At 41.5% G+C, this 18,079-nt stretch overlaps 1 protein-coding gene across 2 annotated transcripts in view; it reads right to left on the bottom strand.

The window, feature by feature from the left end:
• Nucleotides 1-18,079, bottom strand: part of pcdh17 (protocadherin 17) — a 59,752-nt gene that overhangs the window by 25,150 nt on the left and 16,523 nt on the right. Inside the window, exons 3-4 of one of the 2 annotated variants that reach the window (XM_036586765.1) lie at nucleotides 7,546-7,604; nucleotides 7,205-7,377 (exon numbers count right to left, since the gene is read on the bottom strand). In XM_036586765.1, coding sequence (XP_036442658.1) covers nucleotides 7,205-7,377; nucleotides 7,546-7,604 — 232 coding nt within the window. The remainder of the gene's footprint in view (nucleotides 1-7,204; nucleotides 7,378-7,545; nucleotides 7,605-18,079) is intronic. The other variant, XM_036586766.1, reaches the window with a different exon arrangement.

Genomic DNA, 18,079 nt, shown 5'->3' with positions numbered 1-18,079 from the left:
AATACACTGATGCTCGAAAAATGGAAGATTTATGTGATATTAATTCATATTTGAGCTGCTGCATCGAGGGATGATGATGGCGATTACTCTTGCTGGCAGTAGGCAACCCAAAAGCATTGATGAAAGGGCTACGAGATGGTTCCAGTAAATTCAGTTGGCCCCGGCTTGCGTATTTGCTCAATATTGGCTTTACTGAGATAAATTTTTAGGGCCTGTGGAGTTAGTTGTATACTCAGCACCTTTAAACAAATGCTAACTTATCGGTTTCTCTTCACAAAATGCTTACAACCACTCTTTATACTCTTTCACCTTTAAGTGCTTCTGACAAGCTGTTAAAAGTAAAAACCAAGTGCCAAGTGTTAACTGTCAGAGGTCAGAATATAAAGGTGGCCAGAAGTGTTGGATTAACTCATAATAATCAGAAGAGATTTTGCGAGAAAAACTGAAGATGGGCGCACACTCCCTTGATCTACCCCATTACTGACAACAGTTTGCATTCTATTAAGAAAAGGAAGGAGCTTTAACGCTCAATTGCCTGAGATCTTGAAATACTTTAGCTCTGGATCTCAAAAGACATTACATTCCCACTACTAATGCTTTCCCATGGACCCCCATTACTGCCATGGAAAATCACAGCCACTTATACTAACGCACTACCTCCACTTCTTACAGCATTTGCATACCGCTCCACTTACGCTGGTGAAGAGAGGGGAGAAAAAAAAAGATGCATAACTTACCAAGGAACAAGCGGCATTACATGTTTTGGAATGAAAATACTAAAAACACATCTAAGAGGAGAGTCAAAAGTGATAATTTATTCCGTCACTTAGCGTGAGAGGATGAGCTCTTCGGAAGAAGCGGAGAGGCTTTTCAAAACAAATTAGCTGCTGCATGCACACTGCCTTCCCAACATGGGCTGTGTTACAGCCTCTTAAAATATGATTGATGGGAAATGACCTTTATGAAAAAGGGATAAAAAGAAGAGAACAAAAAAGAACAAACATTCCAGTCAATATGGATTTAACTGAATCCTGGGAGTGGAGTGGAAAGCCATCTCCTCAGTAACACGCACGCAAAAAAGGGCATCAGGATAGAAACTGCTAATTAATTGTCCAGCTCCCTTGAAGTGGACATGCTTCAGGAGTCTGGGAGGGAGGTATGAACAGGTTTTTTTCTGCCACTGTGATCTCAATGCACTGTGACTACCCCATTGCCTCTTGGGTAACACTCTTAATTGGATAGCTAACACATACCTGCACAGGAAAGTGAACTCACTGCACTAACTCCTGTTTAGGGATAAAAAGTAGTGGGTGAGTGTGAATAAAGGTGTTGAATTCACATTCTTAAAATAACCATGCTCGCTGCAGCTTCCTGAAGAAGAGCTGTTCTTTTTAAAAAAAGACTTTATCAGTGTATGGCATAAATTCAATAAATTAACTATGGTTTAAGGAGTGCTGTAGTCTCTTCTCATTTTTGACTATATTAAATTATATTTAACAGTTATCGGAAGGTTACCTCCCTAAAATTGGTATCAGACACTTTATTTGCTTCATATTATATAAGTTGGCAACTCATTTTCCACTTAAGAATGTAAAATGGCAGCTTAACCCATTAATCTATAAGGACTGATGCGAAGATCAATCAATATTTATCGTTATTGTGATAATTACATCACACTACATCACTATGCTTTTCTGAGCATACTGTGGATATTGTCAATACTTAAAAAGCACTGACCAACTGCATGTTTGATTACAAGCAGAGCTTAATTAGTCCTGGTTAACTGAATTTAGTGCAGTACAGTATGTGAAATGTTGAATACATATCATAGTTTTTATCTATAGTTTAATCTGGCCCTACTTTATCTGTTCCAACTTGAGATGTCAGAAAAATAAATATTGTGAAATATTGTTGCGAACACTTCTTGAAGTATTATGATATTTCCTTTTTGCCATGTCGCCCAACTTTTCTTGAGGCTGACGAACGCACCTTTGTAACAAGAAAAGAGATTTAAAAGGAATATGCCCAATCCTGGAGATCTACCACTCTGCAGAGTTTAGCCTAATCTAACACACCTGATCCAGGTAATCATGGCCTTCGGGGGCATCTGTGCAGGGTGGTAGATCTCCAGGACCAGGATCGAGCAATCCTGTGCTAGTGTATTTAATGTACACAGTGTGAACTATTGTGGGGGGGGGGGAGGAACATAATAATTATACACAGTTAAACATAATAATTTGCCACAAAAGTTGGCCACTGGCCAATCTAGCTGTAAAGAAATAGAATAGTCTAATATTTGTCAATATGTCAAGCAAAACACAGAGCTGGATTTTTTTGTGGTGCTGTGTAAAGTAAGGCACAGTACTGGCAGCTAGACAGCACTGACTGGTACCTAGACAGCACTGGTGTCTAGGTAGACTTCTTTAAAATCCAACACCCACCAGCATATTTAATCTATTCAATCTATTGCTATAGCCATGGCAAATCAATCAGCCTGCACACCCAGGTAGTCTCACCACAATAGTCTTGCAGTGTGTGTGTGTGTGTGTGTGTGTGTGTGTGTGTGTGTGATAGAGCGTGACATCTCCCTGCTTCTTGTACCAATCGCTGATATGGGTTACAGGGATTCCGATTACTCTGCCACAAATACTATGGGGGTGGTAGCGGGGGGGGTCAGAGGTGTCATAGCAACCTTGCTGCATGATGTCTTTCTCTCTCCGTTTTCTCTCTTTCACTGCACTGTGCTACTCTCATGCTACCTTCTCTGCAAACTCCTTCTCTACCTCTCTGTTCTAATAAGCTGAGGGTATGGCGAATCAGAAAGAGAAGAAAAACAGACAGTAAAAAGTGAAACAATTTGATTATCGCGCTTCAATCCAATGCAATTAGAGGAGGTCATCCAAAACACTCACCCAGCAATCCAAAGACACTATCCACCCCCTCTCTCACTCCCACCCCCCCCCAGACACACTCACACTCACACTCACACTTTATCATGCGCGCACATCTCGACGCCTGCGTGAGATAGGCAGGAAGTGAACTGAACCGTGTGAAGGCCACTGATGAACACATTCCAGGATTAGACTCCGCTGCAGGCGAATCTTCGCATCAATTAATCACCAATTAATAAGAGATACACTCTGATACACTTCTGCTTAATTAATACACAGCTCCCAATTTGGGGAGCTTAATTAATCAATTTTAGAATAGCCCCCTTGCACCACCAAATGTAAAAAGCCCACAATGTCTCCAATGTGGAGGACAATGAGGATAGGGGATAACGAGTGTTTGTTCAAAGAGCTATTTGGTTTTAATCCAATTATGCAATTATGGTGTGGTGAAAAAGAGAGAGAGAGAGAGAAGGATGGAAAAAGGGACAGAGAGAAATGTACTAGAGAAGACAGTAACTCTACAGGCCTAGAGGGCTATATGAACGTGCTGATGAATTCATGCGGGACCTGCACTCCATTCATGCTACATGTTTCTGTCCACTTCTGACTCCAATAAATGAAGCCATGCTGGAGGGAACACCCTAATTGGAGTGGATGGTGTGGAGAGGCCAGCAGGCACAGAGCTAGAGAGAGTCAGAAAGAGACAAAGAGAGAGAGCGAGAGAGACTGGACTGTCTTGCCTGTTTATGTGCAACGGAGCCTGTAGCCTGCTCTCTCTTTCTGTGTCTCTGACTGAATTACCACCTAATAAACATTGCCCAAGGAGTGGGCACGGACGACACACAGGACGGGGTGAACCGTCCAGATTATGAGTCAGACAGCTAGAGACAATATGCTTGTGTGGTTTACTGACAGTTAAAGCAGACGGTTTGAGCGTTTTTCTCCTTTTTGCTTTCATGGCGACTCCGTGAACCCCTTGCTCCCCTGGAAGGGTTGAGTGCTGGCAGTAATCTGAATGCAATATTAATGCGTTAGGTACGAGCGGGAAAAAGAAAAGACATATCGAACAGGAATACCTGTTCAAAGAAAGGTCTAGAGGCGTTCAACTGCTTGGTCTGCACTCTGAGAGAGAGAAAGGAGTGGAGGGAGGGATGAGAGATGAGAGGAGCAAAGAGGCAAGGGGGAAAAAAGAGGAGAGGAGGGAAGAGAAATACGTAATAGGGATGGGAAGAAGAAGGAGGAAGGAAAAGGGAAAATAAGGAGAAAGAAGGGAACTAGAGGAGTGAAAAGATGCCCATCGGCACACGTTGTAGTATCTCCTCTATGAGCTGCTGTAGCCAAAGCCTGCTGCCTCTCTTCCTCTCTAAATAATACATTCCAGCCATGAGGAGAATACAATCAGTACAAGAGCCAGCACTGTGGACCCACATACACACACACACACACACACACACACACACACACTCTCCCCTGCTTACTGCCTGCTAAATGCCACCATAAGACTCCACTTTAAAACACACAGCTATAATGCAGCATAATGCATTATGTATCACATCACTTGCTATATGACTGGTTTACTGCTCTCTCACTGCCTTGTAACAATAGCAGAAGCTCCATTTGGAAGACTTGATCCTTTTAAAAACAGAATCAGAGGCCTATAAGTAGACTTTCAAGCATCAGAAGCAGTAATGCCCACATCAGGACACAGGAGAGTTTTCCATTGTTCACCTGCACTCACAACTAGGTGGTCTGTTCCGCTATGTGTGTGTGTTCCCATATAAAAACAGTATTATTTTGTTAATACAGGGTCCAAAGGTCTGAGACCACTAGTGAAAATGCTACTATTTTGCATTTTTTTTAAATGTAACACACATTTTTTCATCACAAACAATATTTTCAGCGTAACAATCTGAGTGAAAAGTAGAATCTCTGAAATATTTGTAGGAATTTCAGAATTTCACAGTATTTTTGCTAAAGTTTGTGCAAAAGCCTCTGATGAGTTGAACAAATCCATCTGAGAGTCGTCTGAAGCTGTGCTTCAATGAAAGGGATAAGATTTAAAAAGGTACTAGCATGATCAGTGTCACAAATTTGCTTAAATTTGAATAGTAGTCTTGAAATCAGAATGTTCATTTCCTTCAGCATTTTACTTGTCAAAATATTTCTTTCTTTTTCAGAATTTTTTTTCTTGTTGTTTATTTTCAGGTTTAAAGTCCCATATTTTCAATGGGCCGTCAGACTTTTCAACCACACTGTATATTCCAACGTACTCTATTTATATATTGGCACCATATAACATATTTCATTTTCATAGGGGTTTGAGAGAGAGAGAGGCCAGAGAGAGTCCAGTTATGTGTTATTGCCAAAACAGAAGCATCTGCTCCCAGTTAACTGCCTTATAACATGACCATTGATTTTAGAAAAAGAGGGGGAGGAGTGGAAAAGAAAGATGAGAGTGAGGAGAGCAGGAAAAGAAAAAAGGAGGAGAGAGGGTAAGGCTTTCATTGAGTTTCTAATATGAGAAGGGATAAGCTGACATACTGTTTCACACTGGTATCTGGCATTGCGCACACACACATACGCACACACAGAACTGTTCTTCTGCAACAAGATTTCATTGTTCTTGGCTTAGGTCATTATGCTGAGTGTTTGACACAACAGTGCTCTGCTGTATGTGTGTGCATGTCACAGTTAAAATAGCAAAATTCAGCCATTCTCCAACTACTCCCATGCACCATTAAATGACTACAGTCACAAAATAAGAAACATATGGGCTTCTTTAATTGGCCAATTTCTCTTGCCAGTACATTCACTCTATTCCTGAACTGCTCTGAAACAAACACACACAGACACAGTCAAGTCCAGGCAGACATCGCTAGTATAGTCCTCCACTGTCTCAACCCAGGTAACAGAAGATTCCTTTTGTTCTACTGATTAGTAGAACAAAACATTATATTTGATTTACAGCTTTCCAGAGGCCATTTATTGTAATCTCCAACACACAGACACACATGCACTAATAAACTTTCTGCCTTTCCGTTTTTCTGAAATTCTCTTTTGAGAGATGTAGCCCTGGGTATAATGGCCTTAGACATAACCCAGTAAGCCCCCCAGGATGAATGGATACAAACCTCCTACATCTCTCTTCCACAAACGAACAAGTGCAAAGAATTCTCCAGCCTCCTCACACGGAACATGCAGGTTTCTACTGTATCTATCTGCGGAGTTATTGTTCTACACATGTCACTAGTAATTTGTCCTACCAACAGAGACATCGAATAATTATTCATATTTAATCAGGCCGAGCACGTAACATCGCCTGCTGCATGATAAGTCATTTTCCATGTTCCATTATGAAAGTTTTAAAGAAGCACGCTCCCAGCGCCTCCCCAGCAAGGACTAAATGGAGAGGCTAAAGTGGTTTGGCTTATAAAATCATAATGGGCTTGTCTGGTTTGATAAACTGAGAACGTGGCTGGAATACAAGTGCAAGAGAGAGAGAGAGGGAGAGAGAGTGAGACACGAGGGAAGGGGATTGGTTGGGGGGGGTGAGAGAAAAAAGACTGAGAAGGAGGAAGAGATAGAGAGAAGGAGGGAGGAGGCACTTTGAAAATGAGAACAGGGAGGTCAACAAAAGTGGGTAAAAAAAATATATAAGAAAAAATAAAGGAAGCAAACAGAAGGCTCCTAATGTTCATAGGAAGAACTGCCAAATAAGAAAAATAATGCTGACCAACAAGGGGGCAGTAAATATTGAGCAAGAACAGAAGAGGTTAGAGGGGAAGAATGCATGGGGGAAAAATGAGAAGGTGAGGAGGAGAGGCTGAAAACCACCTAGTGCAGTATTTCTGTAGGCTTCAGCAATGTGGGGGTGACTGTGATGACTTTGAGATTCAGTGTCTAGAGAAGTTAGCTAGAGCTCGATACCCAGTTCGAGGCAGTAAGATCTGGCGTAAACGGTTCTGCTATCAGCACTTGAGAAAGTGGAATTCATGGCAATCTTGCAGTCTCTCTCAACGCCTGTCTTTGTCGGAGAGGTGGAGCTGTGCTGTCTGGCACAATATCTTGAAAAGTGTTGATCTACACAAAAGAGTCACTAATGGCAGAGAGAACAAAACATCTAAAGTGTGGTTCCATTTTAGTCAAGTTGACGCCAACAATAAAAACGACACTGCTGCTGCTGCTGAAGAGAGAATATTTTTGTTATATGGAATAATAATGCAATGCTGATTGTTTTGGCAGTGTTACACAAAGTGTGGTAAAGCACCAAGCAATAGAAGCATATACTTCTAACCATACACATCCCTACTCACCCTGTTCAAGAGGCTGGGGCTTGAGCCCAGTTGCTTTCATCTTGAGCGCCTCCTTGGCGGACATGTCACAGCAGGAGCCTTTATTGGTGTCCTGATCGCTGTCCGCCTGGTCGCTGTCCCCATGCCCACTGTCCCTCAGGCTCGCCCTCTCCGGGTCCTTAAACGTGGAACTGCTATGAAAAATGAGAAAATAGTAGCAGCAGGAAATAAGTAAACACCATAAGGAACCATGTTTGAGAACAACTTTAGTTCCTATGAGGGGGGCTTGTGCCACTTGTGCTAGTAAGGTAAGGGGGTCTAGGCAAATGCGGCGCTTGAGTGAGTCATTTAATAGGCCTTACCTTTGAACAAACTGCTGCCTGCTCCCCATGTAATTGGGCTCAGCGGGGAAACTGTCGGTCTGTGAAGGAGAAGGGAGAGAAATTTAGGTGTTGGGCGACACTGAAGTGCGTCCTGGTGTGCAACAAGATCTCCTGGTGAAAGAGGTTGATTAATTATTCAGAAAAGGGGGTGGGAGTGAGGAGGAAAAGGGGGAGAGAGGGGGGGTCTTTAATCCTTACATTTGTACATTTTAATTAGTTAAGGAAACACACTAATTAAACATTCAAAACATTCAGTCGCACTTTCAATGACCTGATGGATATAAATAGAAAGGAGAAGAAATACCAGAGAAGATGAGAACGTTTGAGTTAAAAAGAGAACATATGGCTGTGCGTATGTGTGTAGATAAAGAAAGGTGGTACCCGTCAGGCGCAAAGAGATACAGTTGCAGAGTGTGTCATATACCTGCTCAGTGAAGTATGTACACACGCACAGTGCCTGTATTGTGATACGGTAAACAAGCTCCGCTCAGGCTTGTCGACTGAGTATAACTATCAACGTTACTGTGTGTCAACAGAGAGCATCCGATCTAACTATCAGATGTAGCTAACAACTCCTGAACCACGAGTAGGGGAGAGTGCATTATTGAATAAACTTCAACAATCATCCATCTAGCCAAAGTTCTGCCTCTAACTCTCTCTCTCTCACTGCTCTGTCTTTCCACATTTCTTCAAGTCTGACGACTTTAGAAAAGCCGATAACCCCTTCCCGACCCCCCTCCCCATAATGCGGCTCTCAATTACTCAACTCTCAACGTTACATCAATGTTACCACAGCGTGTTTGCTCTGCAGCCCAGAGTCAATACCGAGTGGAAAGGAGGAAGAAGGCGGCCTGAGACGTGGTCCAGACAATATTGACATGGCTAAATACAAGCCTGAAGGAAGACTAATGCACTGCGCGCATGTCTCCATCTCACACCACTCTACTTCACCTGCCTCTGTCTTAAGAGAGGCTTTTGCCCAGCTGCAATATGGCATCCAGTCAAAAATAGCTTCGTACTGTGGCTGCACAAAGCTGAAATAATTTATTATAGATATATGCATGCTTTACAGAAGTAATTACAATGAATATGGATCATATGAAATCAGTATTATCACCAATTTACTTTACCTGTCTCTCTCTTAAAAGAGGCTTTTGCCATTGCAGCAAAATGGCACTAATCAAAGATGGCTTACTACTGTGGCTGCACAAAGCAGAAATAATTTAATACAGATATATAACCGCTTTATAGACGTAATTACAATGAATACTGATGATGTGAAATCAGAATTATCACACCTGCATAACATTTTGTGAGGGATTCTATTTGACGATAAAATGAGAAGAAAACAGACTAATCCTCGCAAAAGCGATTCCTATCTTTCAACAAAGTTACGCAGTTTAATCACATGCCGTTTATCACTTCCCCTTCAACTTTCTTCCCTCAAATCTATTTTAATGATAAGCCATTGAAATCCCCCTTCCTGCATATAGGTAAGGCTTATTTGAAATGCACTGTTGGACTTCAAAAGAAAGGTTTGAATAGCCCTGTAATGACATTGACAGATGAAATGGAAAAAAAAGGGGAAAAAAAGGCAGGAGCTCGGCAGGAAGGAGATTGTGGGGAAGGTCAAACGGGCCTCCCTCAACCCTGCCGACCTTTTCCGCCTTTGTCGATGCTTTCTATCGCGGCAAAAAGCTCGACATTCAACCTCGCAGGAGATAAAAAAAAAAGTGCAGGAGCAAAGCAGTATCAAAGGGTAGATCAGACTCTGAGATGACTGAGAATGTTTGGCATTGAAATAATAATTGCTCCATGTCTTTTGAAATATGAACGAAACTGGCAACTTCTGCTTCATTAAATCTCTTTAATCTTGCTTTCGCACAGAAAACATTTTCTTTTTTACAACTTTTTTTTTCTTCTTTTCTTTTCCGGTGGACCTCTGATTACCTGGCCTGGAGCAGGGCTGTATTACAATCTCTGAAAAGTGATTAGAAGCATGGGTGATCGGAAGATCATTAGATGTTTGAGAGCTTTTTATGGGCTGATCCAAGAGCAGGTGCCCCAACCCAAGTCCTAACATTACGCACTGAAAGAGCAAAATGGAGCAAGGGTCTCAGGTCAGTGCAGAGGCAAACAGGGGAGACTGCCAGTTAATTTCTTTTCATAGCACTAACAGCTTGTTCCGGGCAGCCCCAGGAAGCACACGCTATCACATGGCCATGACCCACCCTGTAGCACTTTAAAAGAGCGATAAGAGCACTTTCCTGGGAAGTGTTTTACAATAGCCTGCCTGTATGCAAACCATCCCAAGAGAGAGAGAGAGAGAGAAAGAGAGACTGTAAATCTGGTCTATACTGAGTATTATTAAGGAGATGTTTTCTCAAGCATTAGAACAAGGATGGCTCCACATAATGCTGTGCAGCGAAGCCTTATTTACTTGTTTATTGCATTTATTATGTACATCTATTCTGCAGCACTTTATTAAAAAAGAACTGCATAACTTTGGCTTCACGAGAGCCATAACCTTTGGCTAAAGCACAAACAAATACAAAAACATAATAAAAACAATGTAGCAACTACAACTTACAGCAACTGTCCATCTAATTTATACAATATATCTCTCCTACACTACAGTAGACAGTATATACACTTAGCATAGGTGCAGCAGCCAATAAAAATGTATTACAAGGCCAAATATCCAACTTTTTCTTGCCCATTAGAGAACTGCTGTTATTTATGGCCCCAGAACTCTGACATACTGGGACACATGTACTTGGCTACTTTGCCAATAAGCCAGTCTAACTCTGTCTGTATGGATTCAGAACCAGAGGTTATGAGATGATGATAATGACCCCCATGCTGAGAAGGTAGTGTTTACCAACATTCTGCACTGTTCTCTCAGAAATACTGATTTTCTCCAAAAACATGGACAATCAGCTGCTACTTCACATGGCTAGATTTCGGATGATAAATGTGCTTTTGTGTGGTGTGTGTGTATTTCTTCGAGGGGATATATTGGGGTCCACCTTAGGGATGAAAGAAACAAGCCTCATGTGAGCCTCAAGCGAGGAAGTTGGTATGTGTAGCTCTCTCTCTCTCTCTCTCTCCTGTGGAATAAAATTGCTGGTCTATTTCAGTGCCTCCTCAGCAGTCTCTCCGGAGTTTTCTAGAAGTGACCAGGCAGACACCTCCCTCTCAATGGAGATAAATGAACACGAGACCTATAGAGCGTGAGCCTGTGTTTGTGTATGTGTGTTTAAACAACAAGGGACAGAGGCAGAGAGAAAAAGAGAGACAGAGAAAACACGCAGAGGAGGCAGAGATTGGGAAAAACAAGGAAGGAGGAAAGGAAATACATATGGAAATCAAGGAAGAAAAGAAGGAATGGATGAATGAATGCATGAAGAAGGGGAATTAAGAAAATCAAGGAAGAAAGGAAGGAATGGATGAATGCATGAAGGAAAAAAGGAAATGAAGGAAATGAAGGAAGAAAAAAGGAATGGATGAATCAATGAAGGAAGGAAGGAAATAAATAAGGAAATCAAGGAACAAAAAAGGAACGGTTGAAGAAAGGAAGGAAATAAATAAGAAAATTAAGGAAGGAAAGAAGGAAAGACAGAAGAAAGGAAGGAAAGAAAGAAAGGCGGTGAACAAGTTTAAGTGGGAGATGGATGAATACTTATTGATATCTGTCTACCTTTCATAGGCCATTGGAGCTTGCCGGTACTCCAGCCAAGCGTGCCGCAGATATATCCTCTGCTGTCCGACCGGGCTAATGCATGACTCACACGCTAGAGGTGAAGGAGGAGCTACAGTGTGTATGTGACTGTGTGTGTGTATATACACTGAAGCTCCCTCTCCCTCACCTTGTACCTCTGCCAAGTGGACGCTGATGTATCTCTTTATTCAGACTCACTGTCTCCCATTTCCACAGAGGTGACTTTAATTTGGCATGGCCCTCTGCCTCCTTCAGCCTGCACACAGGAGTAACGCTGGCGAGATTTAACACGGGCTCTTCCAAACAGAGAGCTAAGTGAATCTGAATAGGGCACGCTGTGGTGCGGATGCATTTTTACAGCAGGGGATGGAAAAAGGTGAAGAGCAAACTGTTGGAGTTGCAGTTTAGAAATGAGGTCCCCGGAGAGGAGAGCATCCATGAATGTGCGCTATAAAGCTTCATAAACAAAGAGCGATCAATGTGTACAGGAACATTACAGACAGGACCTGAGTAGGTCAGCACGGGACCCGCAGTGACCTCTGTGCTGATTCAAACGAACAACAACCGCATCTCGTTTTCCGTGCTCTGGAGACACACAGAGAGATAGAGAATGAGAGGGAAAAAGAAGAGAAGAGGAGACTGGGATGCTCAGTGGCAATGGCATTGATCAGGCCATTTCTCTGGTGCATTTCGAAGTGATCAAATTTAATTAGCCAGTTGTATGTTTTCCTGTGGCTACCAAGCCAATCAATCGTCTAGCTTTAACGAACTAAATGCCATTGCCATTCATTTCCTGCTCCCAGTCCCAGACGAGTTAAAAGTTTTCAAAAATTAATTGGTTCCTCTGAAATGAATGCCGCGCGACTCCAGACATTTGTGGTCAGGAGCCATATTCATCAAGATTAATTATGGAAAGGAGGATAGACACCACAAATCTTATCTGCATTATTTAGCTCTAGGACAGGAAAAAGCCCCTCACTATGCAAGTCCTAATTCTTCACAATGTCGTGTCTGTGGACTGTGCATGATGCTCTGGAATTGAAGCAACATATAACAGATTATTTTAGACAATCTTGCTGCAGAACTAATTCTCTTAAACCACTTTAGAATGTTCTTAAATATCTAAACTTCATGCTGTACTTTCTCAGAACAATCTGAGTAATTTCAAAGAACCCACCGTCACAGGGAGAGCTCAGCTTGCATGCCTTTTTTTTTACAGTGATGAGTCTCTGTATATTCATATCTAGCCACAATTTCTATTCCAAATCCTAATTTCAAAAATGAACAGAGCAAGATTAACATAATCCTGGGGCTGGATTAAAAGTGCTTTGGAGCAGTCCCGCCTGTACAGTATGCCCAAAAGCGCCTCTGATCAGTAGACAGAGATACGGCTGTTGGCAACTGCCATATATATTGGATAAGCTCCAGTTTCCACTTCCTCAACAACAGAATATAATCCCATCAACTGCCAGCATGTAAACATGAACAAGGGGATGGTTTTTTGTTTATATGTGGACACACAGAGGAGAAAAGTGGACAGTAATGAGTGTTAAAGTATCTGAGAGAGGGCGCTAGCACTATGAAGGGTGTGTGGGTAGACAGAGAGCGGACCATAAGCATTCTCCAATTTTCACTTCATCCTTATACAGCCGATCCTTGTTTTTCAAATAGAGTAATGAGAAAATGCATGCATTTCTTAATCACAGTAATTTCACCCTTCAAATTCGTAATAAGGTGTATAACAATACTATATTAGTTTCTCAGCTAATGGCCAACATATTAGCTCATGGCACTGTAGAGGACAGATTTTGTTCAGTGTTTATATGCTGCTAAGAAACCAGACTAATTGGATTAGGCAAAACTTCACTGTGACATACTACAGTTTCAAATATTGTACTTACGTTTTGTAGTCAAATAAACTGAAAATGAAAACGTTAACGTTTTAATATGTCACATTTTACAACACTCCTTACTTTGCTGTATTTAAAAAAGTACTGAATTGAGACACTACTGTTTTGTCTTGAACTGAATTCTGTGCATCATTACATCCCATCACATTATGGACAACAAATTTTAGAGCAGGAAGACTTTATCCTTGTCCCTTATAGACAACTGAGCAATCAGATCCCACTGTTTTGAAGTCAGTGTCCCAAAGTCAGAAAACTTAAAAAAAAAAATCTGAACTTTTTTGTTTTAATGAAGCATATTTCGGTTTTATGTGTGTACAGCTGTTCAAAGTTGTGTTTGCTAGTCCTGTACTGGCTAGTGTTTTTGAGTTACGCTCAAAACAGTCACTACTGGAACATGTGGTAAACTTTAGGTGGTGCTAATCTTGTTTTGATAATGACAAAATTGAATTTTCGATCATTTATTGTCATAAAATAAACAAAACTTAAGAATAAAGTCACTTAAAGTAAAAGAATTTTAGTCTGAAATGTTTTAGTGTTAAACCCGGACTTTAAAGCAATTCGGTAGAATGATACAACCGGCCACTTCATTAAGTTCATCTCCTTGCTTCTGTTCTTATTGTCCATTTTATCAGTTCCACTTATCATATAGGTGCACTTGTAGTTCTACATTTACAGACTGTAGTCCATCTGTTTCTCTGCATACTCTTTTACCCTGTTCTTCAAAGGTCAGGACCACCACAGAGCAGGTATTATTTGGGTGGTGGATCATTCTTAGTACTGCAGTGACACTGATGTGGTGGTGGCATGTTAGTGTGTGTTGTGCTGGTCTGAGTGGATCAGACACAGCAGTGCTGCTGGAGTTTTAAACACCTCAGTGTTACTTCTGGACAGACAATAGCCTACCAACCAAACATACCCTGCCAACAGCGTCCTGTGGACAGCGTCCTGTGACCACTGATTAAGGACTAGAGGATGACTAACACAAACTATGCAGCAACAGATGAGCTATCGTCTCTGACTTTACATCTACAAGGTGGACCAACAGAGACAGGTGTGTAAGTGTACACAGTGTTTAAAAACTCCAAAATATTAACACACCACTACCATGTCAGTGTCACTGCAGTGCTGAGAATGAACTACTAATAATACCTGCTCTGTGGTGGTTCTGTGGGGGTCCTGACCATTAAAGGGTAAAAGTGGGCAAACAAAGTATGCAGAGAAACAGATGGACTAGAGTCTGTAATTGTAAAACTTATATGGCAAATGTATCTGATAAAATGAAGAGTCTAGATACAAGCTAGGTGTACTTAATGAAGTATATACATACATAAAGCTTTTATCCTACTGACCTATGTCCAAAGGGAGAGCCAGGAGCTACAGAGATGGTTTTCCAGCTAAGCATATTAGAGTTGTGATGCATGCCTGACCTGAGACAGCCCACAGAGGTGACTTACTGTATATATCTTAACCCCTGTAAGGACAGGAAGTGCTAAATAAAGTGAAGGGGCATGGAAGGCATTTTGGACAAGTAAGAGAGAGCCAAAATGAGGGAAGACAAGAGAGGAACTGGGAAAGGGAGGGCATTAGGAGCTGGAAAGCTGAGGATGAAGGAGAATGCGAGAGAAAGGTGCCAAACATGGAGGCTTCTTCGTATGGAAGCATCTTCCCTTCAATAGAGATGTATTAAAATGAGCCATGCATAGTGAGTCTACAGTGAGTGTGGCATGTAAAGTGAGTCTGGGTTTGTGTATGTGTGTTTAAAAGGCCCATATCCTACACTTTCCTTGTACTTTATTTTTCCTGAAAGCTGCTCATGATATTTGTAAGGTTTCATATAACAAAAACAGCCATAATTCATTTTTATATGACTGTTTTCTGACCTTGCTTTGTCTCTTATAATTAAAAGTGGCAAATAACTAAGCCTGATAACCTCTGATTGATTACTTTGTATCGTGCCTCAAAAAAAAGGACTGCCTTAAAAAGCAGCCTAGGCAGAAACGCTCCTTGTAACTTCAACATTAATGGGAGAGGCTAAACATCTCTAGGCTGAATAGCCAGATATACGTAAATGTGTCGGCCTTATATTTCAACAAAGTGAAACAGAAGTTGTTCGTGATAAAAGGCATCTGAGGGCAGAGACAGAGAGCAGAAGAGGCACAAATTGGGATGACAAAACCCAGAGAGAAAGAATGGAAGTAAGAAAACTCATAAGATGTGAATGAAAGAGAGGAAGAAAGGAAGAGGCTGTTTTAATTTGCTTAAAACGTGCAATTCTCATTCCAGTATAATTCTTTTTCAAGTAGCGAACATCACGCTTGAGCCTGAACGTGATCCTTTTTTCACAGACAACTTGACATCTGTGCTACGCTGCATGCTTTAGTTTAGATTTGGGATGTTTAGGTTTTTGCTGGGGAAAGAGCAGGACTAATTATAATTTAAAAACAACAACATAAAAAATTGTGAAAAAGCAGATGAAGAAGACTGCATGGTGCAACATGACAGTGGTCTGTTTTTTTTTACCGGGGCCCCTGGATAATTCATGTACAGTTTGCTCTAATAAAGCAGAAAATAAGACTCTAGAAATCTAACAGGAAATATTTCTGATATTATCACAGTCTGTGGTAGCAAAGGGCTACTCTTGATTATCTAGGAGGACATGAGGGTATAACCTAGATGGGACAGAGTAGAAGGAAGTCAAGCTTATAAGCTTATTGAATACTTAAACACACAATAATATCCCTGCTTTCTACCGAATACGTTCAGCTGTTCATTGAGCTCCCAGTCTGCAGTACAAAGCAGACCAGCGAGCAGTGGGACTTAAACAAACAGACGAGTGAAAGCTCCTGGCACTGTTACTCTAGCCCCAGCACACGCTTCTGTATTTGTGCCTGTAAAACTCTGCAGTATGTAATTGATTTATAAATGGGCTGAGGTTTCTATTGAGGGCCCTGACTCTAGTGCAGCTGCTGGATTCCCTATGCATCCTTTCTGGTAGCAGGCCAGAGCTCCCTGAGGAGGACTTGCACAATGAGCACAAATAATGCTTTTAAACCACTTCACACACATACACATGCAAATAAAGAACTGAGCCGGTCTAAAAGGCCTTGCCTATTATTACTCATATGCTGTCCTTCGAACGCGATCACTGCTAACAGACAATGACATGCAGTTGGACAGAAGCTTTGTCTACAGCTTATTAGAATATATATATATATATTCTATTAATATTACATATTAACATATTAAAGTTTAGTTTCTGTGTAAATACAATGTACCCTCCACACACATAACCGCACACTTCAGCTTAGCCAGTAATGGGGCCACAGTCTCTACATGATCCATCATCTCCTCCACTGTAGATGGACACAACTGTGAGGGAGTGAAAATTAGAGGGGAGAAGATTGGAAATGGTCCAATAATCCGTCTTACGCCCTCCATGTGGTGGGCTAGCCCGGAAAGGGCTTATCTGGTTAGCATGCATTGCTACGGAGAGGTAGGTTTATTGACATGGAAGGGAGAGAGAGAGAGAGAGAGAGAGAGAGAGAGAGGCTTTGTGAATGTGAGGTGGAGATGACATGGCAAGAACACAAAATCAATACTCCTGACTCTGGCCTGGACTCTTAACAGCCAGCTACAGCAACGTGACTCATCGCCAACATACCTTTTCATTACAGAGAATGAGAGATGAGAATTTAGCTTGCTGCTGAAAGAAAGAATGAGAGAGAGAGAGAGAGAGAGAGAGAGAAAGAGAGGGGATAGAGGACTATAATGTCCTCAAGTGGATGTAAGTATTGGAATGCAAAACCATAATTGTTTGAAATATAGTATTTGCATTGTGTTAACAAACTGTTCAAAGTCTCTATTTTGTGGCATTTAAACTACATGAACCATTCAACACATGCTATGCAACAGAAGACAAAAAGGTCCAAGGTGTAGTTTTTTCTTGGTTCATATTCTATTCAGCAAAACAATCTGGTTTGGAAACTTAAGCCAAACCAAACTGAAGAACTGAGTATTTCACTAGAGTGTAAGAGTTTGGAATGAGAGTTCAGTTAAGGTAATGACACTCAGGCCTTCTTTAAGTATGGGGGTTTAGAAATATTCCATCCAGTTTAACTCTACTTAAGCGTGTTAACCCTGCTGCCAATGGCATTAGAGCTTCTGCCAAGAGGGTTACTGTACTTACAGGGTGTTACATGAGTGTGCAACAGGTCAAAGACTCCACAATCCTCCCTTATGTTTAACATCCACCAAAACGCGTGTGAGACCACAGAGATGGTGTCGGATGTAGCCCTGGACCACCTGGTGGAGATTTGGGGGCTTGGTAGATCTGTGAAAGCCCCCCCAGAGTGTCACTGCCTTGGCAGGCTTAACATACATGAGTGAATAGGATGGTGCAGAAGACAGGATGCCTATTTAACAGCAATTACCTGAGGAAGCACCTTTAGACCCTTCAGCCAAAATTCTAACCCAAGCAGAGAGAAAGAGAGAGAGAGACTTTGTCTGGGCATTGGACATAGAAAAATGGACAGATAATATATCTGATAAATTGCTGGACAGTTCCCTCAAACAAAGAAAACAAAAGGGCAACATTCAGTAACGATACTAGTGGTATGGCCCCAATAAATCTACCACATAGCCCTCCTTGAGGACTTAGAATGGCAAAAAAGCAACAAATCTGTCACTTCTTTTTTACTCCACCTTCTCCAAGAAATGCTTAACTCTGCATTTCACATGCTTTGTTGAAGTGTGTGAAGTGTGTGTTGAAGTGTTTACTTTGTGTTTACACCAAACCACTTTTTTCCATCACACAATGACCTACCCAACCACTTTAAGGGAGGGGGGCATCAAGCAGGTACTCAGACACTATAGACTATTAGTG

Source organism: Colossoma macropomum, unplaced genomic scaffold (genome assembly GCF_904425465.1).
Source record: "Colossoma macropomum unplaced genomic scaffold, Colossoma_macropomum, whole genome shotgun sequence".
In the NCBI taxonomy this organism is placed as follows: Eukaryota; Metazoa; Chordata; class Actinopteri; order Characiformes; family Serrasalmidae; genus Colossoma; species Colossoma macropomum.
Note: the sequence above shows the minus strand (reverse complement) of the source record. Positions and strands in the feature narration are given on the sequence as shown.